Here is a 25,486-nt window from a genome sequence, read left to right as displayed (position 1 = left end):
AAATCACCTCATTGATTTCAGTATTGTGAGAAGGAAGAGACACGCTGCTTTATGAAACTACTGGCGTTTATCTTATCAAACTGCCTTCTAGAAATCATTTAAAAATGCAATTCTGAATATATGGTTTCCTAAATAGGGATAAAAATAACCTGGGTGTTGCCCACTATCTGTTCAGCAGCTGTTTTCTGTTTTGCAAGTCGGTGATTCAGTTGATGATGAAAATTTAACCCTCAAGTGTAGCAGTGTTCCTGGTTGGTTGTGATATAAAGCTTTTAGAAAGTGCTGAAAGATATTTCAATCTCTGCTGAATTCTTTGATGATATACTTATTTTAATTAGGTTTTACATTTCTTTAATAAATACACTATGCAGGAATACTGCATTTACTGTTTAATTTTTTAATTTTTTATTATTATTTTTTAATATATTTTCCCCATCTTCTCCAGAGAAAAGTTAAGCTTTACTCACAATTCAGCTGCAAAGAGAAACAACTCCAGTACACCTAACTGGGACAGCTACATCTATTTCCAGAAACAGTTGTGTTAGCCTTTGCAATGTCTATTTTAAGCACATTTGGAACCATCTTTCTGGTCTAATTAGCATGAAAGATGCTTTGAATATCCCACTAAATTGAAGTCTTATGCAAAGCTGTACAAATGTTTATAGGATCCTTTTCTACTGTAAGGGGCTGAGAAAGATTTTGGTAATGTAGCTGTGAAGCCTCACTCTGTGCTCTCTCATCCTTGTTTCTCCTACCTTCCAGTGTCTTTTTCTCTCTGTTTTCCACTGGAGGCCTCAGGAATTAGCTCCATCTTTCTCCCCTCTTCACTGGTAACAAGGAGAGTGCATCAACAGAACATTCTCTCCTGAAATACAAACATCCCATTAACTTGGAATACATTTTCAGTCTTTCAGTTTTCGGTACACATGCAATAGTACAACACTGAAGGACTTCTCATGTTTAGGCCAAACTGTAAATATGCCCTGTACCCACCAGTCCAACAGTTTATTTCCATATCAGCCGACTTCTGAGGTGATTCTGGGGAGAGACTTTTTACAGGAGCAAGGTGTAATGGTTTTAAACTGAAAGAGGGAAGATTATCTCAGGCGCATGTTCAGAGGGTGGTGAAGCACTGGCACAGCTACCCAGAGAAGCTGTGGGTGCCCATCCTGGAGGCACTCGAGGCTGGTTGGGCCCTGGGCAGCCTGAGCTGATGGGGGGCAAACTGCCCACAGAGGTCAGAGTTCAAACTAAATACCTAAGCCATTCTGTTATTCTGTGCCTCTGTGATCCTTTCATTTAAAATCCTCATCCTAAAGAGTACGTTCCTGCTCTCTTGTGTGCGGGGCTGGTACTGCATGCTCAGTGAGTTAGTCGCCTCAGGGCAGGATTCCATCTTGGCACTTCCTCCGTGTTCGGGCTGGAAGTGGCCAAGCAGGACCAGAAATGAGTTAGGGCAGACTGAGTGGGCATCCATGTCAGCCCCAGGGATCAGGAAACTGTGGGACAGGGATAGGGACAGGGACAGGAACAAGCCATGATGTGGGCCGCAAGCAGTACCCGTCTGTGGGTACTGTGGGGACCTGGAGGTGTCACAAGGGCAGGGGTAAAAGGCCTCAAATGGGGCTGCAGAGAAGACATGGCACACTTCTCTTGGAAACAGCAAGTGCACAAAAGTGAAAGGGAAAACAGAAATCAGGAGGATATTGCAGGGAGTGAGCAGTTGCAAAAAGGAGGGAATGGATGTCCTTCATTGCCAGCTCAGTAACTCACATCTCTCTGGTTTTCTTTCCTAGGTGTGTCAGACAGCACAGAGGTGAATCTGAACAACTTGCCCAGTGTCACTCACCACACTGAGCACATCACACCTGATTTACAGCACATACAAGAAACCACAGAATGATTTGGAAAGTACTGCAGAACTGCACTGTGCAAAACTGGTTTGAAGTGAGGCAAGTAGTTACAGATGCCTTGCACTTATCACGCATGCATTGTTTTGCTGATAGCACGTTTATAGCTTCAGTATTTTTTTCTTTTTTTCTTTTTAACCTGGGCTTTCAAAAAAGAAAAATATTACATCCATTGGCAATTTGCAACAGCTATGCATGAGAAAAATAGCGCTATAAGTGTGTCACACCGACATCTTGTGGTGAAACAGGAAAACAGCTGCTAAAATGGAAGACCCCCTGCAGTCAGTGAAATACTTGTATGGGAAGGCAAAACAAAGAAGGAAACCCACAAGATTTAGTCATTGCTGAAAGGGGAAATAGAGGAAAGCCTTGTAGGATGAAAAGAACAAGAACTCTTCTAGCAAAAGCTAACACCTTAACTTCAAATGCAATGATATAGTTATACATGTGGATTTAGACAGAGTAATGCAATTAATTTTATCAAAAGTGATCAAGGATTCCCCTTATAATCACATATTGTTCAAGAAGGATGTTGTCACTAAACTTGGCAATGCATAAGAAACCTAAGAAAGATTAGAACTATCCAGCCTCTAGTATAGCTGGCTTTTTTATATACAGTATGAGAGTTCAAGCTTTGTGGTGATTTTGAAAATGTACACAGTGAAACAAAATGTATGTAGGAACTCAGAGTGACACACATGGAAACCATATGGTAAAGGCCAATTTTCTACATGATATTTAATTTATTTCAGTATAGTGAGAAAAAACTGTCTTATTTGTGTCACTTTTAGTCCAGTATTTTTCAGACCTGTGAGTAGTCCTATTAACTGGATTGTTAGATCTGGATATATTTAAGTTCTGAAGTTTTCAAAAACTTTATCACAACTACAGCAATTGTGTCATCAGCATATATCAGATGTTCTGTTTTCAAGAAATACTGAATAATTCTTTTCATTAATTCTAATCACCCAGTATTTATGTTGGGCAGTGAATCACAGCCTAATCTTCTGCAACAGGGCTTCATGCTCTGTTATAAAACTACTTCAGGTTAGAAGGTTAGAAGGGCTATGTTGTTACACAGTCAACTTAACTGAAAGAAGGCTACGGTCTGTAAGTCATGTCCTTCAAAACCTGGAAAAGGCAGGGTCTGCCCAATGTCTTGGAAAATCTCTTCAGGGCACCGATGCCACTTTTAACTGTAAACTCCATCTCCTGATTTTAGGGGCTGATTAAGGAGTGAAAAGCTAATCTCAGTTCTTGCACCAAGAATCAAGTTCAAGAACCAAGAATTAAGCTTTTTTTCAGGAAATGATGTAAGAAATATTATTCATATAGAAAGGACTATTATTTTGACACATTACATCTGCTATTACAAGACTTCTTTTTGATATATTGAGATGCAAGAAGGGCAGATGAAGAAAAAGATGAAGGACAGAAGGACAGCAGCTGCTTCTGTTGGGACAGGTTCTATGTGGAACAGTGAAGGAATGAAAATATAACTTGTATGATAATTATTTTTAAATTTCAAGTTGCTATGAAATTTATTTAAAGTGAATTCATGGGACTCTTCACAAGTATTTGCTTTCTTATTCACATGGCTTGCTTTTTGTACATCTTTATGCATCTTAGGGGCAAATACATCTCTATGTCAAAAATTCTTGATGAAGTTCAAACAAAAACAAGCTATGTTATTTTATATAGAAAAGTAGTAGAGAGAAAATGAACAATTAAGGGAGAATAATGCAGCTAAAGGATTGAAATCTCTGTTTTGCCACAGAAAGGAGGGACCTAATGTACTCTTGCTAGAGAAACATTATCACCTCTTAAATATTAACTAGTGTTCCAAGAAGAATGTTAATTTTCAGATTTCCTGCTCCTCTCTCTTAGTGAAGTCTTGCCTTGAGACTTAATAGGAATCACAGAACCATAGAATGGCTAGAATCATCTAGTTCCAACCTGCCTGCCATGGGCAGGGTTGCCAACCGTTACGTAATTCTAGAGCAAAAAGGCTGGTTTATTTATTTTGTATCTGTTTAAACTCCACAGAAACTGCTCGCTGGCTTCAATAGGATGTGAAGCTCATATCCCAAGGATCAACTTCTCATGTTTTGAAGATGACCACTTTATTACAAATAATAGAAGTACTGAAAGTCTTACCTATGAAGTCCTGGATGAGGGAATATTTCCATGGCTTACAATTAGGTGCTGCTTAGGAATTCTAGGGATAAGAAGTGAGAAATCTAAAAGCTATATTACATGCAAAACATGCTAACATGCATAGAGAAAAAACAATCTCAGTTTTTATGGCTTTTCCCAAAAACAGAGTTAGTGCTGAAGTTAAGTAGCTGTAGCGAATTGAATAAATATGATGTTCTGAAGCTCTAGGTATGTTTGTCAAAACATTTATTTGGAAGATGATAATTCAGCTTGCTAACAGAATTTTGAGACTTAAAAGTTGCAATATACGGAATTGTTACCAAAGCTACAAGTGAACACATCATTGTGCAGATACAGTTTAAATATTGCATTATGATACGACTGCTGGATTAAAATCTAAAAAGCTGTGATGTGGAATGAAAATCACTAATTATACAGAACATTTTAGACTTACAGGCAATACTTTCTGAGTATTTGCTAATAATGAAATACCAGCTGAATGGCACTTGATATGAAGGCAGCTTGTGGCTTTAGATAATGTCTCTGATGATTTTGGCACTGGATGATAAATGAAGTCACCAATTTAAGGCGTTGTGCATTGCTGCATCCTGCATCCTTTTTGTATGTGCCTTATAGGTGCAACTGTGATCAGTCCCATGAGTTTCTTTTTTAGCATTTTCATGAAAATTTCCCCAAATACCACAAAAGTTACCTCTACCATGCATCACCAGGATGAGTGATGGCTCTAGGTCCAAGCCAGGAATCTCAGAGTTGAAAATTTGGCAAGTCTGATAGTTGACACGTTGCTCTGGAAGCTACTCATTCCAGGGTAGGAGTATCCCATTCAGAAAGTCCTTAAAGTGTGATGTGTGAGGGACTTACAGGAAGTGGTTGGTGGACAGTTCCTTTCTGAAGTGGCATAGACGTACTGTTTTGTGTTCAGGTATCTTGCCTATTTACTTAAATTATAAAAATCTGCAACTGGCAGGGAGTCAGTTGCTGGAGTCCAAGATGGGTAAAAAGTGAGAGCTGAAGGTTTGCCCCAAAGTCACAATTTTATAGTGACTGATAGTAGATTGATGGTCACCCAGCTCTGCTGACTCAGTGGATGACGTGAAATTCAGAGTTAGTGAAGCATCAATTCTATGTGCTGCCTGTTTTTACTACAGTCAGCTCCTGCAGTTTTCCAGTCTTAGAAGGAAAGCCAATAAAACTTCAGCAGTATCAATACTACTTTCTCTGTCCACATGGAAAAAAAAAAAAAAAAAAAAAAAAAAAACCACAAATTTGGCTTCCATGTCAGAATTGTTATTTCTTTCAGTATTGGAAGTAGAACAACATTGTCAGACTGTCTTACCTTTTTAGAGGTACCTGGAAGGTTGCAGAGGATATGAAATCTCAGCTGTTAAAAACTGTTTTTTTTGCAGACAGGTTTTCAGTTATGTGTGAGCACCGGATTCTGACATATGAACCACACAATCCTTTTATCTTCATTGGAGTTGTATGATGTGTACATCAATGCAGAATTTACATTGATAATTTTAAACTTACCATCCATTTGAGTTCTGAAATTGAGTGTTCTTTCGTAGTACAGGCTCATCTCATCTCAGAAGACAGTACCTGGCCACACATTAATGTGTTATTAACTCCGACTCTTACTTTACAAGACTCAGACAGTTAAAATATTTCATAGTCACAAGCAGTCTACACTTTCAGAAACGTCATATTTATGAAAACATCTGGTCTGTTATTTCTCCTACTTTAAAATTCTGATCATATACTTTTTTATTTTAAAAATCTGAAGGCATTTTTTCTGTCCTGCTTTGTACACTCACTCACATATATGCAAAGATCCCATCAGTTTAAAACCATGCCATACAGGTTGGAAAAAATAAGTGATGGGAGGCTAGTTTTTCTTTTGAGAAAAAAACATAGTATCTTGCAGCAATACTGGCAGAATCTCACTTGGTCTTTGTCTCTCCATGTAGGCAGTGATCTATGTACATGTAAACATCTATAAAATTCAACCGGATGCCTCACTGTTGGGTGTGTTAATGCTTTCCACTACTAAAATACTTTCCTTCCAACAAATACGTATCAATACAGCTATTTTTACAATATTATAAAGCAGAATAACTGTTCAGGCTCTGTGAGATACACTGCGTGTGTGTTGTTCTACTGAAGGTCAGAAGACTCTTAATCAAACTTTATTGTGCCAAGGTTTATGTTTAGATAATATGTTGTGCAAGAAATAAAATATTTGTAGAGAGATCATGAGAGCACTCTGATGTTTATAAAGTCAGATTTAACTCCCATGTTATAGGAACTATTCTATTTTCACAGTAGAATCTCTTTTTTCCCTACTAATCTTTGCCATCCAGATTAGGTTAATTAGGTCTGTGCAGGCTATAAGGATAGTTCATAAGTCATATTTGTAATACTGTATTTTTGAGTGATTACCTATTCTTGGAGAGAAGTTTTCAAAAAGAATTCAGATTTTACTTGGCATTACTAGGTGCACTAACTATTTCATATTCACTGCAGGTTTTTTTTATTTTTTGTGGCTACTCAAAGCTGCTTAGAGCAAGCCAAAAAGATGGAGGCTGTTGTTTACAGAGTGAGGTAGGGCTTCTCCGTGTGAGGGATGAGTGAAGCCTGAGGAGGGCCTTTCAGAAGAGTTAACTATAAGCAGAGCCACAGCCACAGAGGGGACTCTGACACAGGGTCAGATGAGTTAGTGCTGTTGGCATTTTTTATCACTTCAAAATATTTTCAGTTACACAAGGAATGTCTGACGGATAGTAAAGAAGTTTGACGCAGAAGATGGGAGTGAAAGATGTAATGGGTAGAGAGGAATGTTCTAGAACAGGAAACACATGATTACTAGTGTACAAACAAGCAAAATATACTGGCTGATAGCTGCCAAAGGCAGATGGTTATTGAGTAATGAGTGACTGGGTTCATCTGCTTCCTACACTGCACTATCCCCATAGCATTCAGTGGGGACTGGAGAAGTGAAGGTTGCAGGAATAAGCATTGTTCTAGCAGCAAGCCAGGAGAGAGAACCACCAGGCAGTTCTGGGTGTACTCCACAGTCTATTGCTATTCCTTTTCTATCACTGCTGAACTTTTGCTCTGGAAACAAATAGCAAAAAAAAAAAAAAAAAAAAAAAAAAAAAACAAACAACAACAACAACAAAAAAAAACCAAACCAACCCAATAACAGGATTAAGAACAATGAGAGACAAGTCACATGCCAGTGGTTTGCAGCCTGTGACATTTTTTTTCCACTGTTAGGTTTCATTTTGGCAGTGGTTTTGTGCTTTTTATGTATAATACTTCAAAATTAAGCACATGACATAAGTAAAAAGGGGATGCTTCCCAATTGCTCCCAAGGATGTAAACTAGCAGGGTCCACTTTGTTACCATTTGTTTGTTGCTTTTGATTTAGTTCTCCTGCCTGAATCTGTGTAATTTAGAGAGAGGCCCCTTTTCTTCTCAGGAACAAGAATTAAAGCCTCAGTTGCCAAACCATGCTTCATGCTTTCTGGATATACAAACCCATAGAGAGCAGCTAGTAATAAGTGAGCAAACAATAGTAATGAGCTGAGCTCTTTTATGAACTGTAATTCTGGGTGAGATAGTACGCAAAGACTGCATTGCAATAGACATTTGGGACTAACCTGCAAATGGCTGACAATCCTGTAATCCTGAGGCTGCTGTAGCACCGTAGGAAGGCAGCAGCCTCCAAAGTTAGCTACTTAAATTGTGCAAGAGGACTCTCATATGTTTTCAGAAATCACATTCAATTTCCTGTTTTTATATTTTCACTTGTTCCCCGAATCACTGGAGCATCTTGACAGTATTACATAAAGACAGCCGGGGAGTTGATTTATAGTTACTTCTGTAGTTCCTTACTGTGATTATCTAAGTCAGCAGACATTTAATTTCTTTGCCACTGAAGTCATTTTGCATACACTGATAATAATGTTTACTTACTGATCTAAAATGTCCAGCTTTGATTTCACATATTTTAGGCTTATTTTAATCTACATCAACTCGTGACATTAGCAATTAGACACCTTGGTAATGTGATTAAAAAAGATGCTTGCCACATACAAAGTACTTGTATTTATCAGATGCTTATGTGCAAAATTCAGTCTCATTTGCACATGCAAAAAATATTAAAGGCCTCCAAAATATAGTGCTGCCAGTTGTCCTTCAGAACCTGTTACCCATTATGTCCACATCTCACATGTGGGTCACCTCATCAAGGGGAGACTTTCTGCCTCTGATGGACTGCCACAGGAGTCTTCTACAAGTCAGCTCTGCCCTTTGCACAAAAAAATGTGGAGTTAATCGCCCCCATTTATAGAATGACTAGACTGATCCCTTGTGCTATCAGATACAATCCCCCTGCAGTTATTATGTCCAGATGTGGGGAGAAAGACAAGGAGAAGTGCCTGAATCCATAAGCCTTGTTTTAACTACAATAGATCTGACTTGGAAAGTCAAGGCCTGGCCTACAGCAGGGTGGGCACTTAGAGCTGTACTTGAAGGTAATAGTGAAAGCAGTCTGGCTGTGATGCTACTCAGCACGAATTACTGCAGAATCCTGTCTGTCTTAGATTAGATACCCCCAAACTATAGATCCTTTGACTTTTAACTGTTTCTGCTTCATTCTTTTTTCTGAATGTAATAATATTTTCTCATCTGAAAGGATTGCAACATCCTGCAGGGAATTTGCTCTAGCAGAGGGTTGGACTCGATGATCCCCAGAGGTCCCTTCCAACCCGTACAATTCTGTGATTCTGTAATTGTGTGAATGTTGTGAAAATGGACTAATAATAACTTTGAAGATATAGATAGAATCAAAGTACGTGCCAAAGCAATGAATAATTCTGTTCTCAGACAGAATTTGACAAGTGGTGAGTCAATAATACAGTAGGCCACACACACAGAAATAATAATAGTAAAGAAAAAGGAAAATTGAATACTGATTAAGATAGCAATCAAATGGAAAATACATTGTAGTTGTATAATTAGACATCAAGTCATAGCAGATGGGCACATGCAGACTGATTTATGGCTGCACAATAAATCTTAAATCTGTCATTTTTTGAAGTGCCTAATTTAAGCTGTGATTTAATGCTGTGTTTTGACCGTTTACTGTACCATAGCTCTAAAGCTACAACTGTTTTCTTTCAGCGGGATACATAATTAGCTGTGAGGATGTGAGATGTGTAAACAGACATCTGGAAAGTAATTCAGATAGTAATGTAATGTTATCTGAAATGAAATTAGCTGTAGTTCCCATCTATCCCTTCTCCATGAGAATTATGAGTCATCTGCTGTGGTATACTGAAAACTCTAGACAGTTCCATCTGTAGACTGAATCCACAGGGTATGCTCTGTGCATTGTTACTGCTTCCTGTTCTTTAGCTGGGATGACATCAGGAATGGTAGGTGGGAGCTGGTAGAATCTACCAGCTAGAATCTATTTTAAGTAGAATCTACTTAAAATTATTCTCCCAACCTCTGATTATTTTAGTACCATTACTTATGACTTTTCACGTGTTCAGAGTAAAGTTAATCCTTGCACTTAAATCCCTCAGCAGGTATTAAGAGTTAGATATCAATGAATGAACATGTCTTTTTTTTTTTCTTTTTCTTACACTCTACACACAGAAGCAAGTGATAAAATTTCACATTACTTATAAAGAAAATCTCAGTTTCTTACTTAGTCAAGGCTGCAAAATTCAGACATGACTTAAATCTATTCTTCATGTTGAAATAAAACAGAAATAAGATAGAGCAGCAATATCTTCCACATACTGTTCAGATGCCCTATACTTTGGCTGTTAACCCTCTTCCCCAGCAGAATAAAAGAAAAACACTTTAGGTAGAGTCAAAGGACCCTATAAAGCATACTTTGAACCTGTTCCCTTAGCTGAAATCTATGGACGAGCAACTAGATTTTGGTGAGTTTTCAAAAAATATTCACCTTATCTGAGACTCAGTTTGACTGAGGGAACTCTCACGGACTTTTAAGTTAGTCCTGACTAACAGCCCTCCATTAAATCATGTCCCTGAGCCTTTCTGTGTACAAACTGGAAGAAAATACAAAGCTATTTGTATGACATGCACCAAGATAAAACTGTGACTGTTGTTATTACCATTCAGGTGATAAAAATGGAGCTTCACTGTTTCAGTCAAAAATCCCCAAAAGCTGGATTTCAGATAAGCAATCCCAACCAAGCAAATTCTTTGTTAATAAGTACATCACTGTCCATATCTTGCATCCCTCTTTCCTTACATCCCAGATTTTGTCTTTTTCTTAAATTTATAATTTGTTGACAGTTTGTTGTTGTTTTTGGTCACAGGAGATACAAAGTTTTTCCTGTCCTACTCTAATTGTTTCTATTGCACTGATAATTGGACATGCTTGGAAACACTGATTATCTCCCAAAGCATCTTTGGTGATTGTAAGAAGTCTATTTATTTTTTTACTTTTAAGTCAAATCTGAAAAGATAAGGTGTTTGAAATTCATTCATTAGTAAGTTTCTTAAAAATTAGAGTTCAAAGCATAGATTCTCTTTTGGCTTACATAGGTTACTCATAGCAAGTTACTCATAAAACAGACTGTAAGTACTGGAAAATCCCTAACTCCAACTCATTAGTCAGTAAGATGCTGCAGTAGTTCAGGACTTAATCAAAGGTTAATTAAAGTCAGTGGGAGACTGTTTATGTATTTGGATCAAATGGTCAGAAGTTTACTACTTGTTTTTATATTGCAGTCTCTCCAAGGAGCACGCAAAAGAACCACAACCAACCAACTAAAAAAACCCAAAACAAAACAGAACAAAAAAACCCCACCAAGTTCCTTCCTGCCTTCTTGTAGCTTTTTGGATTGCCTTGATGTTTTTTTGGATTACATGCAATGGAGCCAAAATAGCTGACTGGTAATACAAAATTTCCACACTAACTGAAATAAAAGCTCTCATAATACTTCCTTTGGCTGGTAATGGTGGCTTTTCCTACACCAGTTACTCCCAGATAGAAATTTTCAAGTTCTTCAAAAAAAAAAGAAAGACTTGTGTTACATAATATTAGCTCAGGCAAATGTCCCAAATGTCTATGAAATGTGTAGATTTATGCTTCTAGTTATCTCTATGAAAAATGTTGGTATTTATGTTTTAGGGCAATTCAATACAGAAAAACAGTGAACAGAAGCACAGGTGTTGTGATTAGGTACAACAACTTAAGCAATAGCTGTTTATGGATTACATAAAATAAGGAGACCATAAAGGAGGTGAACATTATGTCTATTCTTAGTTTGTAATTAGGTTTCACTATGAAGTGTAGGGAATTGATCTCATTTCTTAACGTCTGCAATTTATTAATGAATATTTAATGGTACAAACACATTGCAAAAGGTCTATCAGGAGAGAGCATTATCCTAGTAGAAAAGGATACACAGGTTTCTACACTGTGAGTCCCAAAGCAGATTAACAGAGCCTGAAAAGTGAGAGGCAGTGGTGAGGAGTGCTAACAGATGCCCTGATTCGTGACAACTCACTTGTGCATTCCAACTGAACATCTTTTTTAAGATTCCCTGCTGATATTTAAAATCAGCTATTTGACAAACCCTGTGTTCCTCAAATCTCTTTGGTGAGAAGATATTAAATGAACTTACCCTTTAAAGTAGTAACGCACCATATCTTTTAAAATATGGTGACCAATTGTAATTATCTCACATACAAGCAGTTAACACAGATCTGCCCTTGCCCACAGAAAGGGCAAATTCAACAATTACCATAATAGCTGATTAACATCTTTAATAAATTGGTATGTATTCCAATATGAACAAGCCAGTGATAGCACAGCACACTCTGTTCTTCCTAGAATGAATGCTTTCCTGACAATGAACTATGCTCTGGGGCAATTAAGTTAAGTTGTTGTCCCTTTGTTAAATGGCAATAAGCCATATCTATGTTTTCATATGAAGAATTCAGTATATACTTTTTACACTTAAGAAGTCTGGATAACAGTTAATATGCTACGAGATTACAGCCAGCTTTGCCTCTAGCTGTTTTCTACACCTAATTTTGAACAGCATACATATGCAAATGAAATTGTTTAAATAGCATAATGCTGCCCATCTGTTTCAGCCAATAATGTCCTTAATTCTTGCTACAACAGAATTTTTCCCAAAGGCTTACATGTGGTTTATTCTGATTATAATTATGCCTTGTTTGAGAGGGGAAGAAAAATCTCTCAAAGATGTTAATCTGCAGGGAGCAATAGAGAAAACCTAGCAATTTACTTAGTGCTGTATGGTCTAATAGCTGAAGCAGACATCTTAAAATTGTACAAATACCACCAACATCCAAACAGCTCTGCAAGAATGGTAATGAGTGCTTCTTTGACCTCTGTTTGAACAACCAAGGAAAATGAGTTTTGCTCAAAAGCTATTCAAGTTTTAATCAGTGAAATCAGACGAAACCAGCAGCTTTTTTCACCAATACCTGTGGCCATTGGCAAGTTTAACTTCTAGGCGCAGCCAAAGTAAACAATAGCATGTGACCTTGATACCTGTTTTGCAAGATCAAGAGAAGCTGAATTAGCTGGAGGTGAAACAGTTGCAGAGCGTGAAGAGTTGGGCTATTGTGCAGGAACTGGCAACAAGATGGCTATTCAGTTCCAGCTGATCCTTACCACTCAGTCTGCGCAGTGCCTGCCTGGTCAACGCCTCTCTGGAGAGTGAAAATGGGCAAGCATCCAGTCAAAGGAAGATAGTTGCAAGGAAGAAGCATCTCGGTCTTTGACAGGAGAGGATTGTGTAGGGAGAAGAGGCCAATGGGAAGCGGGAAAGGCAGCTGGAATTGTCCTGTGTCCTGTTAACTGAAGGCGTGATGTTGAGTGGGTAGAGAAATTACATGACGCCTCAGAACTAATCTGGCCTTTCTCTTTCTTCTCTCTACAGTCCCACTCCTTTCCACAGACTGATCTGATTTTTCCAGTCATCCTTCCTATTTAGTGCCCTGCAGACTCATTTCCAGTTCCTCTTTTCCTGCTTTCAATCACTTCTAAACAAAATCCTGAAATATTCTTCCCAAGCCCTGCCACTTTCCTCCACCACCTCAGAACCTGAGATTGATTTTTCTATTTGTTCCTGAACAGTCGTGAGCTTCTGAGACTCCAGAAAATCTTTTTCATGACTCCCCACTGTGACTATTTTGGCCTGAAAACTAACATGTTGATTGTATTCCTCCTCTGTAATTCTGTAAGTCAGGGCATTTAAACAGACAGAACCCCAGTCCTTACTATCACATTTTACATCAATGTGTTGCCATATACCTATGCATAAAATATATCAAGGCCTCAGTGTGTGCTTTTAAAATCCACTCTCACTCTTGGACTGTGGCTTCCAGTTATTCTGAAACAATATTATTGGAAGGATATTCTGGGCAAAGAACAAGACACGGTACAGCGAGCAGTCAGAGTGACAGTACTTCAGGGTCAGCTGGCTGTCTCCCAACTGATGGTGTTTTGTTTTCTCTCACTGGAAACTTCCCCATGCAGAGTGACAGTGTCTTACTGTTAATTTAGTAAAGTAAAACACACATTCCAAAAATACACAGGCTACACAGTTAGTTGCAAAGTGTGACACACATTTTCTGATTAGCTATGTGATGTGTAAATAATTGCCTCACGTCACTTTGGTTGTTTAGTTTTGACTAGACAAATGTATCAAAGCTACTTCACTTGTTTGCTTTGTATTTCTCTCTTGGCCATGGATGAGGTATGCAACTATTAAAGGGTAATACAGCATGGGTCAGAGTACTCGAGAATATACAAATTTTGGACAGCCGGGGATTCAACACCTGTATTTCATTTTCAGAGTGACAGCCCATCTATTGTAGAGGTGAGTGAATTCAGATCAATTACTGTGAAGATCTCTGAAGTAAATGCAAAGGTCAAGTAATCAATATCTTGCTCCTGTTGAAAGTAGAAGGGATAAAGCTATTATTTTTGTTAGGGAAATTGTTTGGGTCCTCAAGTCAAGTGCTTGGATCTTTGCAAATGGAGACTGACTGCTTTTCCTGAGGCAGTCCAGTCATGCAGTGGAATACATGTTCTTATTATCGCTATAATATACACTGACTATTCTGAGGATACCAATATTGTTTTCTGCACAAAATTTCAGAATGAGCACCAATTCATACTTACAGTGACCATCCATGGGGGTCCCTTTTCATTTACACTCACGTTATCAGTATAATTTCTTAAAAATCCATGATCCAAAACATATGGTGGGAATTTGACCCATGGATTTCCAAAAGGAAGAACAAATGAAAAACCTACTCAACACTCTGTTTCTATAAACACTTGAACTAAGGTCTGTTTGTAACTGAACTACAAACTTAAGCATCTGTTGAATCAGCTTTTGTAAGGCAGTATATTTAACAGTCTGCTGCATTCAGCCTTCATTACACATTATAACCTTAGAAAAGACAGCAAGTACGCTTGTTTCAACATAAACCACCCTAACTTTCTCACATAAGTGGGCCCAGTTCTGAAACCACTTTATATGAAATATAGCATCTGTAGAGTAGACATCAGTCAATCAATCTGCTTTATGGGGAAAACAGTATAACTGGTACTGAATACCTCCAGTTCTATCACAAAGGCATTAACTGTGCATGAGCAGTTTGTGTGAAGGTAGAGGTAGTTACAAAAGCACATAAGCAGAAGTTATGTCTAGAACGTAGAAGAATTTACAGTACATTTTTATTACCTCCAATTCATGTTATTTCTCTAATATAGATGCCATCTGTATTTGTATATATGAGCTGGAAGCAAAGAAGTCAGATAAATAATTTTAAAAAGTAAACTATATACATAAAAGTCCCAATATAGAAATACATGTAAAGCTGAAAGTAAATGCCCTCTTTTACACAAATTTGGTTTCCTGTTAAGTGACATATTTTCTAGTATAGAGCTACGTTCTTAATCATAGTATCATAGTATCGTGCGAGTTGGAAGGGACCTTAGAGATCATCGAGTCCAACTCCCGGGATTCTTTCAAAAGTTACACAGTTGTATAACGTCTTCCGCTTTCCTTGTCTGCTAAAAGTAGTTGAGTTACAATCCTTTTTGTAAATAAATCTGATCAGTGCAGGATTCTCCTGGACTGATATCATTCAAGGCTTGTTATTTCTTGTGGGCCTCAAATCTACAGCTAAGATTTGTTTCCAGATTCTTACACTCTGATATTGCTTTATAATCCTGCTTCAATTGTATGTTGATAAGCATGCTTAGGCATCAGTTGCATACTTTAATTAATTGTAGAAATGCTACAGAGCACTTAAACAGTTTAATCACTAGGACTTCAGGATATGCTTTAAAGAAACAAGAGAGCTCCTAAGGATACATTACATGGCAAAGTGTAGGTTTAATTATGACTCATTTTCACATGTCTGCAAAGCTCAAATTAGTTAGTTTGAATTACAAAATAAAAGCAATATTAATGCATGAAGTAGTAACTGGAATTCAAACTCTAACATATGTATTATTATGTCATAATTTATCTTCTAAACTATCTTGTGTAGATTAGGCAACATATTTTGTAAACACTGCTCTGACTTCACTTCTTCCATAAAGATACATGGGTATCAAGTTACCTCTATTACTTACATTTAAGATTAAAAACTTTGGGGGATCTTTAACTTCAACACTTCATGTTTCCTTTCACCAATTCATACATGCCATTAATCTTGCTCTTTTACAGTCAAGAGGACTGATACTAGCAACAGTCAGATCCATGTTCCGAGTCCTTGCACAGACTGAGCTAAAGAACTGCACTCCTTCAGGCAGGCAGACCTGCAGGATGGTCAGTGCCAACTTCCAGACACAACAAAAGTGTTGTGCAGATCAAGATGCATTGTCTTTTATACCTTCACAAGACTAGGGTTGGAGGAGGCCTGGGAAACATGAATTTGCTAAGATGAAATGGGAAGATAGAAGGCCTTAAGGACTAGATTCCAAACCAGTCCACACGCTAGTCTGAGACTCACAATACTTTACTCAAGTGATGCTAGGGATAATCTGGAACACAGTGTAGTTCTGGCCTTGAAGATAACTAAGAGTTCTCTTTATGTTGTCAAAATCAAATGAAAAGGCCACAGGTGAAAACATCTGCATGTTCATACCTGAGCAAAGATCATGGTGTGACTGCATTATTTCAGTTTATTTATCCAGTAAAACAGCAAAACAGTTCCAACATGAGATAAAAATGTTTGTATGCTCTGTAAATGATATTTGTACTAGAAAAATATATTGCAAACCTTAATCAGAACTGTAATCCTCATAAAATGTACCGTACTGATGTTGCAAAAAATACAAATGCTGAGTTCATCTCAGAAAGCCAGGCATTATTTAGTTGCTGTTGTCACTGTTGAAACACACTGCCCACTGCCATACTGTGCTTGCATCCACTCTGCTTTCCACAAATGTTCAGCAAGTGTTGATGAATGCCAGTGGACATCATTTTCTTTCCAGCATGCAGGAATTCAGTGAAGTACCTTTGCTTCATGTGCACTCCCATGTCAGACTGCCCCTCTGCTGCCATCTGTCTTACAGCAACAACATGTACTGGGATACTGGTGGGAAGGCTCAGCCCTTGCTGTCTACCACCAACATCTGCCTCTGGCCAACATCATAAAACAGGAGGCGTTACTTTCAGAGCAGCCCTCGTGGTAATGATCAAATCACTTTTATGGCATTCCTGTGTTCAGAGTTTACCAATTGCTAGTGCTGTAACTCCTTGATTTTGGCACGAATCAATTGTAGATTAAAAAGTTCAAACACACTCAATTGCACTGACATAAATAATAGGTGAAATGCTGTGCTCAGCACTTCTCAGGGACAAACCTTAATTGCAGTCCTTGACTTCTTTTTTCTTTTGTGCAGCCTCTCTGGAAATACATTTTGCAACAGGATTCAACTAAATACACTTGCACTCCTATGAAGGTCACCTTTTTTCTCTTTTTGGAACCAGCTCCTACTTACTATCTGCCACATGATCTTTTGCCCCACGAAAACACAACAAAACAACATCAAAAACCCAAAACAACAACAACAAACATAAACTGTGTAACTTCTGCCTTGCCGTGTTATTTCTTCCTGATAAGCTCCACTATGAAAACAGCTAACACTGTGTTTGTTATATAACACCCCCTCCCTGGAGACATTCAAGGCCAGGCTGGACGGAGCTTTGAGCAACCTGGTCTAGTGGGAGGCATCCCTTCCTACAGCAGGGGGTCAGAACGAGGTGATCTTAAAGGTTCTTTCCAACCCACCATTCTGTGATTCTGTGATTCTATTACAAAACTCAGCTTCTCCCTAGATGAAAGATGTCCTATGGGACTCGCTAGAAATACCTCAGCAACAATGATTTCTGCATAGCCTAAAAAAACGCTACAATTGCACTTACATTCCATTGTTTAATGTTATTCTTCTCTTTAAGCCATAAAACGAACGTGCTGTAAACCTGCACAATGGCCAGAGCACTTGTTTGTTTATACTAAAGAGAATGACTAACGTAAGAGCTCAGGCTCAGCTTCTCTTGATCAGATCTCCAGGATTTGCAATGTATACATGATAATGCTCCTGATTTTATAAGCTGACGTTCTGTTCAGCTCATGTACAGTTGCTTGTAAGCTAGAAGGAAAACTGCACATATATAGGAAATAAGTATGTTTCATTGTAAGTGTAAATGCATTGCACCATCGAATCTGAGATATGAGAATTGTAGAAGACAAAAAGGTCTTATAAGTTCACTCTCACCAGATCAAAATCAGTGCTTACTAAAAGACTCAAATATTTATGTAAGCCTCACTCACTCACAAGAATTCTACAGTTTCTAGTAGACAGGTCTCTCAGTGCCCAAACATCCCTACTCTTGAAGTGTTTTCCAGTGTCTGACCTAAATTTCACATGTTGCAACATAAGCCGATCACTTTCTTTACCCACCACCACATTCTTAATATAGGTTCCACTTTCCTCTCAAACAGCTCTAGAAGAAAGAACATTGCACATTCCTCTACTGTCATAAGAAGCACTTCAGAAAGACTACTTGTTCCTAGTGTTCTCCTTTAGATTCTCTTCTAGTCACCCTCTGTATAGAAGTTGTGTCCAAAAGTGACTGTTCTCAGAAGTGACATTACTAAGGAAGAAAGGGTTTTTACATGTTAAAGGGAAGACATAGCAAAAAATTATTTGATACAAAACAAAATCAAAACAAGCAAACAAAACAAACAAAAAAACCCCCATGCAATGACAGAAGATAGATAGATTTTGTAATGCTATTCAGAGACATCTTTTAGCTACCCCTGTAGCTAAAGGGCATCTCGTGATCAGCAGAAAGTTGCCAGCAATGGCCATAACTATAAGGGAAACAGTCAGAGCACTGAACAGCAGGAAGGGCCAGACCAGTATCCCTTCTTCCACTTTCCAGCAATTAAAATGGTAAAATTAGCATATGGCTTAATGAAATGTAAACAATTTTATTTGCACTTGTCTACATTTAGTTTAGGCTGCAATGCCTATCTGACATCAATTTCCAAAGTAAACTGATGAGAGTCAAAGAAAGCGATTTATTTATTTATTATCATTTATTTATTTTCAGATCAAACATGATTAGAAAGTGAATTATCTATTAACAAGGCCTCCCTGCCTTTTGGGCAGGGCAGGGTGAAAACACCTTATCAACACACTGACACCAGCTGGACGTTGTGACCAACCTTTCTCGTGATGTTGCAACGTCACAAAAAATCAGAGCAGAAATCACTGCCCTCCTCCGCTGCTCTTTACCACATCTAGGCCATCTACTCACTGATATCCTTATAAACATTCATTCCTGATTGCTCTTGAATCCTCATTTACCCATACACTCCCCTTTCCTTCCTATCTGCTTCTGCAGTGCATTTTATTACACTTTTATTTTCTGAGTCATTTCATCTGATAGCCTTTCAGTTTCACATCCCACAGTTGTATTAAGAAGTCACTTTGTGTTTCTCTGGGGAAGCAGATGTTACTGCTGGTGCTAAAGAGCTGTGGAAAAGCCTATGGGTCAGATGTTTACTCGCAGATTCTGTTGAATGCAGTTGAGCTGTTTTCACCCTCTAAGAAAGATTGTTTCTAGAAGTTAATACCAAAACTCCTATTTGTTCTCATTGGGAATAAGTAATTATTTGCAAACTTGATTACTCTTTACACAGTACCACATTAGCTTAGAGAGGGTGAAAGGTCCTTCATGCTGCACCACCCCCTTCCCACTGGGAGCAGACTTCAGCATCAGAAGTGGCAGTGCCAAAGAAAGACACCTGATTCCCAGTGCACCTGCTCCACTGCTGCCTAACACCAGAAGCACAAGGAAAACGAAGGCACAAGTCTGCAATGCTAAGGTTTGCAGGTGCCCGCACTCCTGTTCCCAGGCGTCCCTAAGATGAGGTATCTTGCTTTTGCCCATCTCCAAGCACCAGCCAAAGGCTGAGAATACAGATGCCGCTCCTTCCCCACGTGGCCTTGTGTTCTCTGGACTGTTCGACATTTGGGACTGGGTTTTTTTTACCTACAAGACGTACAGTCCTTTGGGATTTCCATTTCGAAGCATCTAAACGGCTCCTGCGCTGAGCAGAGGAATGGGGCTGTCGCATCGTGCCGAACCGCAGGGCGCTGCCTTCCCTGCCACTTCTCTGTTGCGTTTGACCCCAGCGGCTCTGAACACAGAAAGTCAAGTCAGAGCAGCACGAGGTGTTCGGGCCCGCACGCCTCCCCGCGCCGCAGGAGTTTCGAGCAGAAAAAACACTCGGCAGGGAGGAGAGAAGCCAGAGAACGCTACGAGGTGCCAGCTGCAGCGGGGCAAGCGGGCCGCCCCTCAACAGCCTCCCTCACCCCTACCGGCTCGGCTCGGCTCGGCACACATCCCTCCGCCCTCCCGGCAGCGCCCAGCCTCCCCGCGCGCCTAGGCCTTTAAGAGCTCCCTGCGGCGCCCCCACGTGTGCCATCAGCTGATCGCGACGTCGCGCGGGGCGGGGCGGGGGCTCCGGCCGCTGCTGCCGAGCGGCGGGGCGCTGCGGGCGCGGGGCGGGGGTTGGCTGCGCTGCCGCCGTGCGCCCTCCCTCCCTCCCGTCTCCTTCCCTCCCACCGAGCCCTCCGCGCGCGCAGGAGCAGCGGCAGTGACAGCGCCGCCGTGCAGCGCCGGCGCCCCCGCAGCCTTCCCCCATCCCCGCTTTCGGGGCGCCGGCGGCCGAGTCCCCCTCGACTCCGTACCTGGCGGCTCCGGCCGAGCCCCCCACCTTCCTCCCCCGCGCCCGTTCCCTCCGTGCCGGCGGGCAGGAAGCGTCGTTCCCCGGCGGCGGGGCGCGCTGTCAGCGGGCGGGCGGCCCCGCGGAGCTCCTCGGCGGTACATGGATTACCTGGTAGGTTCCCCCCCCGCCCGCGGAGCGCGGCCTGCCCGCGGGGTGGGCGCGTCCGCCGGGGCGTGCGGCCGCCCGCTCATTTGGCCGCTATTAGATCGCTAACGCCGTGACCCGGGCCGCGGCCGCGCTCCTAAATGCACGGGCGCGAGATACGCTTGAATGAGCTAAATTGTCACCGCGGGCACGGCGGCGTTTATGGCTCCTTAATGAAGATTGGCCTTACCGGCCGCCGAGATCCTATCAGGCGCGCCGCCGGCGGGGTCGCGGCGAGGGGCGGCGGCCTCCAGGCAGCGCTGCACCTGCGGGGGAGCGGGACGGACCCGCGGCGGACGCGGGCAGCGGTGGGCGGGGTGCGAGCCGCGGGCTGCCCCGCGCCGGCGGGGCCGGGTGCTTTCCCTTCCCTGGTGATGAGGAGGAGAAATAACACGAAATGTCCGTTTGTCCCCGCGCCCGTCTGACTTGGAGTTGCTCAGGGATATTCCGCTTGCACCGACAGCTCCTCTGCGCTTTCCTTTCTGAGCGTGTACGGCAGAACCGAAGGTGAGCCCTACCTGGCGGGCAGGCTGCTCTTTAAGAACCTGGTTAATGAAACACTGATAATAAACTGCTGTGCACCAGGTGCAGCCTTGCAGCTCCTTAAGGGCCTGTTCCTGTTCCTTGGATTTTTCCTTTATAACTTATGTCCAGGTGGAACTGGCCGCAGTGTACTGTTTGCAGTCAACGTGTTAATCTTCGTGGCTGCCACCTGCTGCGTGGATGCCCAGTCACCTGAGAACCGTACATTTAATAAGACTTGGTCATGGGGAGCGCATTCCTCTGTTCACTGGAGGGAGGCAAGGGTTGAGTATCTCTACACTGCTTTTTCCCCTTGCTCTTTCTACCCTTTTAGTCCTCTTCTTTTTTTTTCCTTGCTGTTTTGTGGGTCTCTTTAGTGCCATCTCTTAGTTAAAATAAATAAATAAAAAGCAAAGCTGTGGCCTCAGCCTTCACGTAGTCCTTGCTTCACGTTTCTGTTGTATCAGGGAACATCTTTGGTGTCAGACTTATCCCAGGCCTGACATATCTCGTAGTGCCACGTGAGATGTAGGGGCTTTGTTTGCTGCAGGAGTTGCTACAAATCAGCTGTTTTTATAACAGGAAGTAAGGCATTGGGAATGACAGCTTGAGCAGGCTGCTGGTACATCGCAGTTCAGGTGCCTCTGTCCATCTCTGGCCACCAACTGTGGCAAGGGTTAACATCACTTCTGATAGTGCAGGAGGACTCCCTTGGAGCTTTGGGATGCTCGCTGCAGCTGCCATCCACACAGTTGTAGACCAAAACAGAAAAGAAATCTGGGAGAGTTTCATTCTTATGACAGTGTACTACTTGGAATGAAAACAAACTCTGTTGAACAGTATTTTCTCATAGTTGTACAGTATGTACAACTTTTAGTACTTGTTTTCACCATCTGCAGGAGACTGGTCCTCCTTCCTTTCTCTGTTAATGGCAGCAAATGGAAAGGCTTTGTGCTGTGCAGAGTGTGGGGGCACCTAGTAGAGTCTGCTCTGGCAGAAGGAGTTGGTGGGGTGAGTGAGGAACACGGATCTTTACAGCCCTGGAGGACCACAGGGCTCCCACAGAACACCCGTTGCTCTGATGGGCCCACTTTTCATGCAGGACCTGCAGGAGCAGCAAGGACATAAACTGTTAGGTGTAGAATCTACGTGTCCTGGTTATTTTCATGAAAATAACAGTGGTGTATGTTAAGAAAGCTTTGAGTTATTGAGTTTTATGCATTTATGTTGGTGTCTTTCACCTGTGTAGGCTTCAGCTGCTGTACAGAATCTTGCTTGCTGATTCTTCCCATTGGATGCACATGTTGGAGCCTTAGGGGATCTTCCTGCCTGTGCAGTGCTGCTCTTCCTGGCTTCAGGAAGGCAGTTTTGGTTGGCGAGACAGGGAGTTCAGCAGAAGAAGGCTGGGACATCTGAGGTCAGAGTGGCTGGAGCATGGGCTTTGGGGAGCCCTTAGCATGGAGTCTGCCCGCACCTGTCACTTTCCATACTGATATGGGATGCTCATTTTCCTGGTATCTCAGGATAAGGCCTGCTCTGGTGGAGGATTTGTTCTTTAAGGAGCTGGTGCTGAGAAACACTGAATGGATAAGTACTGTTATTATGTGAGCATCTTCTTCTGTGCCTGGTTTGGCTTTGCATTGTAACAGAGCAGTCTAAAGTAGCTGGTAGAGGTGCTTGAGCCATTGCTTGTTTTAATTTTGTGCTGGTGCAATTACAGTTCTAGGAGTAGTGTTGTTTCTGTGTTCTTATTTTAATAGGCGTAGATGAGCCAAGTTCAACCTTCAGAAGAAAAAAACATCTTCACTCGCTTAAAGGTGGACTCCTTTAAAACATCCTGTGTGAATGCAGCTGCGTGAGCATACAGCAGCAAGAGTTCTGTGACTACCTAATCCTGCAGTGTGTCTGCAACCATCTTCTACTTCATTCTTGCTGCTCTGTGTCCGGAAGAATTACAGTGCATACACAGACTTGTGTTGGCTGGCCTATGTTCTGTAGACTATGCTTAATTCATGACATTATGTCATGGTGCATCTTGTGAAAAGTATGGCTTGTAGCCAGTCTGACCGTATTTGCTTAGAGAACCTGTAGGGAAACAGTGGCAGTGCTTCAGTTTTCATGTGTAGTACTTGCAGTACAGATCTGAAGCTGATGAGCAGACTTTCACAATACATTTCTTTAGTGGCATCCTCTGCATTAGATAATGATCTTACATTAAACAGTTGCATGTATCAGCCTGATTTGTGATGAGCCTTTAAGAGCTGTTTTAGGGGATGATATAGCAGTTAGAATCAGTGTGGGTTGAGGCTGGGGAAAGTTTTTACATTGCCCTGAGAGTTTGTAAAATGTGTAGGTTGCTCTGAAAGTAGTGCCTCGTATTTATTTCCATGGAGATCGTAACAGATAAGAAGAGCACAATAACACTGCTTGAGAGAGCAAATTCTCAGCTACAAAACACTGCTTTTCAACACTTTGGCTATGATGAACAAGAGTCTGCACACCATGCTAGTAAAAATCTGCATGGCCATCCAGAACGTGACTTGTCTTTCACATCACTGTCACCACTGCTGAAACGCACCACACATCATCCACTGCTTGGTCTCCATAAGTGTTCAGCAAGCATCAGTGAATCTCAGTGGGTGCCATTTTTCCACATGGAGGACTTCAGTGACACACCTTTGCTCTACACACACCTCCATTTGTGACACCATTTTGCCAGAGCGTCCCTCTGCTGCCATCCATCACACAGTAACAACACAGGATGCTGGTGGGAAAGTTCAGCCCTTACTGCCCTTCCACCAGCACCTGCCTCTGATGCTGTGGGCCAACACCATAAAATAGGATGCATTACTTCTGGTGAAGCCCTCATCAATAGAAAGAGGAGTGTTTTTTTTTTTGTCCCCTGGTTCAATATGAACTCTTAAAATTTGTGTGTGCAATGGACCATCCAAAGCACATGCAGCTTACACAACCAAACACAAACATGAAATTCCCTTGCAGCCTCTACTTTCTCTTCTCCCTTGCTGCCAGGATAGCACTATCAATCTTCATTTATGAGACTCATTATTGACAGTGCGCTGAAAGATTACTTCATTCTTAATTGCTTCAACCTCTTGCATCTGTGTTGCATATGAAATCAAATAATGGTAGACTAGACAGTAGTTGCTGTAAAAGCTAATAAGAGTGTGGAAAACAAATACTTATTTGATCAAAAATCTCCAAGTTGCAGCCAGAAGGAAAAAAAACAAAAAAAACAAAGTAACCAAGAAAGATCTGCAAACTCACCTCCCCAATTGCTTATTCAATTGCAAAAACCCTATTTATGTCCCCAAAGATAGTGAGAGGGTTTGCACTTCGGAAAGTTTTGATGCACACTAAGTGGAAAAAAAGGCTAAAGCAATATAATCCAAAATACTGACTCTAAAACAAAAGATTCACAAGTATCAGATGTATTTTTTCCTTGTATCTTTTGAGTTTGTAACGGTCCATATTCATGGTTTTAAGTCTGAAACTAAAAATATTTCCTTTGCTAGTGGAAGGCTGATATCCTCATGTAATCACAAAACTTCAGAACTCAGGCTTTCAAAGAAGCAGCATCACAAGCTGGCAGTATTTAAAGCCAAGAGCTCATGATACTGATGGCAAGCCAAAATTTCTAATCAGCACGGCAGATGAGAAAGAATATTCTGTCCTTACTAACCACAGACCCTCACACTTTCTAAAAGCTTGTATTTATAACCTTTCGTTAAATTGATCACCATGCTGCCTCTAACCAAGTTCTAACTTAAGAACTTAGGAGCAGCGTTCTGCAGAGTAACGTTGGGTCCAGCCCAAATCGAGCCTTTGGAATAATGTACAAGGAAAGGGTAGGGCCATTTGTAACAAACAGACAAGCACATTTTCAGCAACTGGAACGTACTTCTTGATGTAATAACATCTTCCACTCTAATGCGATCCTCATCATGGAGCAGGCAAGATGGTAAAGTAATTTGATTTTAAACGCTCTAGTTCACTTGCTTCTTCAGTGTGTGCTATCTAAACAGAACGAAATTTCTAGAGCTGCAATACTTCTGTTATTTCAGTCTCGTAATCGGAATAATAATCACATTAATGCATTCTTTTGTGTTCCCAAGGTAGCTGTGTCAAATTTCAGCCTTCACAATAGCCACTCTTGAGACAAAAGTTTATGTGGAGAATTCAGTAATGCTTCCTACTGCTAATAACACTTATATCACTTTCTGCAAAGAAATTCTGTACATCTTCTGCCCACTCATCTGTCTTCAGCCACTTGATTTCTGCTGAGCTATGTCACTGGTATCTTTATTGCCCTTTTTATGTAGCTGATAACATCTGCAATTTAGCAAAAATTGTTTTCA

The 25,486-nt window shown here is 41.0% G+C and overlaps 1 protein-coding gene across 5 annotated transcripts in view; it reads left to right on the top strand.

The window, feature by feature from the left end:
• The first annotated feature begins 20,180 nt into the window (after positions 1–20,180).
• The window catches only part of ARL15 (ARF like GTPase 15), a 219,273-nt gene continuing 213,967 nt past the window's right edge, over positions 20,181–25,486 (top strand). For 3 of the 5 annotated variants that reach the window (XM_072360067.1, XM_072360068.1, XM_072360063.1), the window contains exon 1: positions 20,181–20,555. In XM_072360067.1, the coding sequence (XP_072216168.1) occupies positions 20,544–20,555 (12 nt within the window). In that variant the 5' untranslated portion in view covers positions 20,181–20,543. Of the gene's footprint in view, positions 20,556–21,055; positions 21,096–22,870; positions 22,928–25,486 lie in introns of those variants that run through there. The other 2 variants (XM_072360065.1, XM_072360066.1) reach the window with 2 other exon arrangements.

The sequence above is a fragment of the Excalfactoria chinensis genome, chromosome Z (genome assembly GCF_039878825.1).
Source record: "Excalfactoria chinensis isolate bCotChi1 chromosome Z, bCotChi1.hap2, whole genome shotgun sequence".
Classification (NCBI taxonomy): domain Eukaryota; kingdom Metazoa; phylum Chordata; class Aves; order Galliformes; family Phasianidae; genus Excalfactoria; species Excalfactoria chinensis.
Note: the sequence above shows the minus strand (reverse complement) of the source record. Positions and strands in the feature narration are given on the sequence as shown.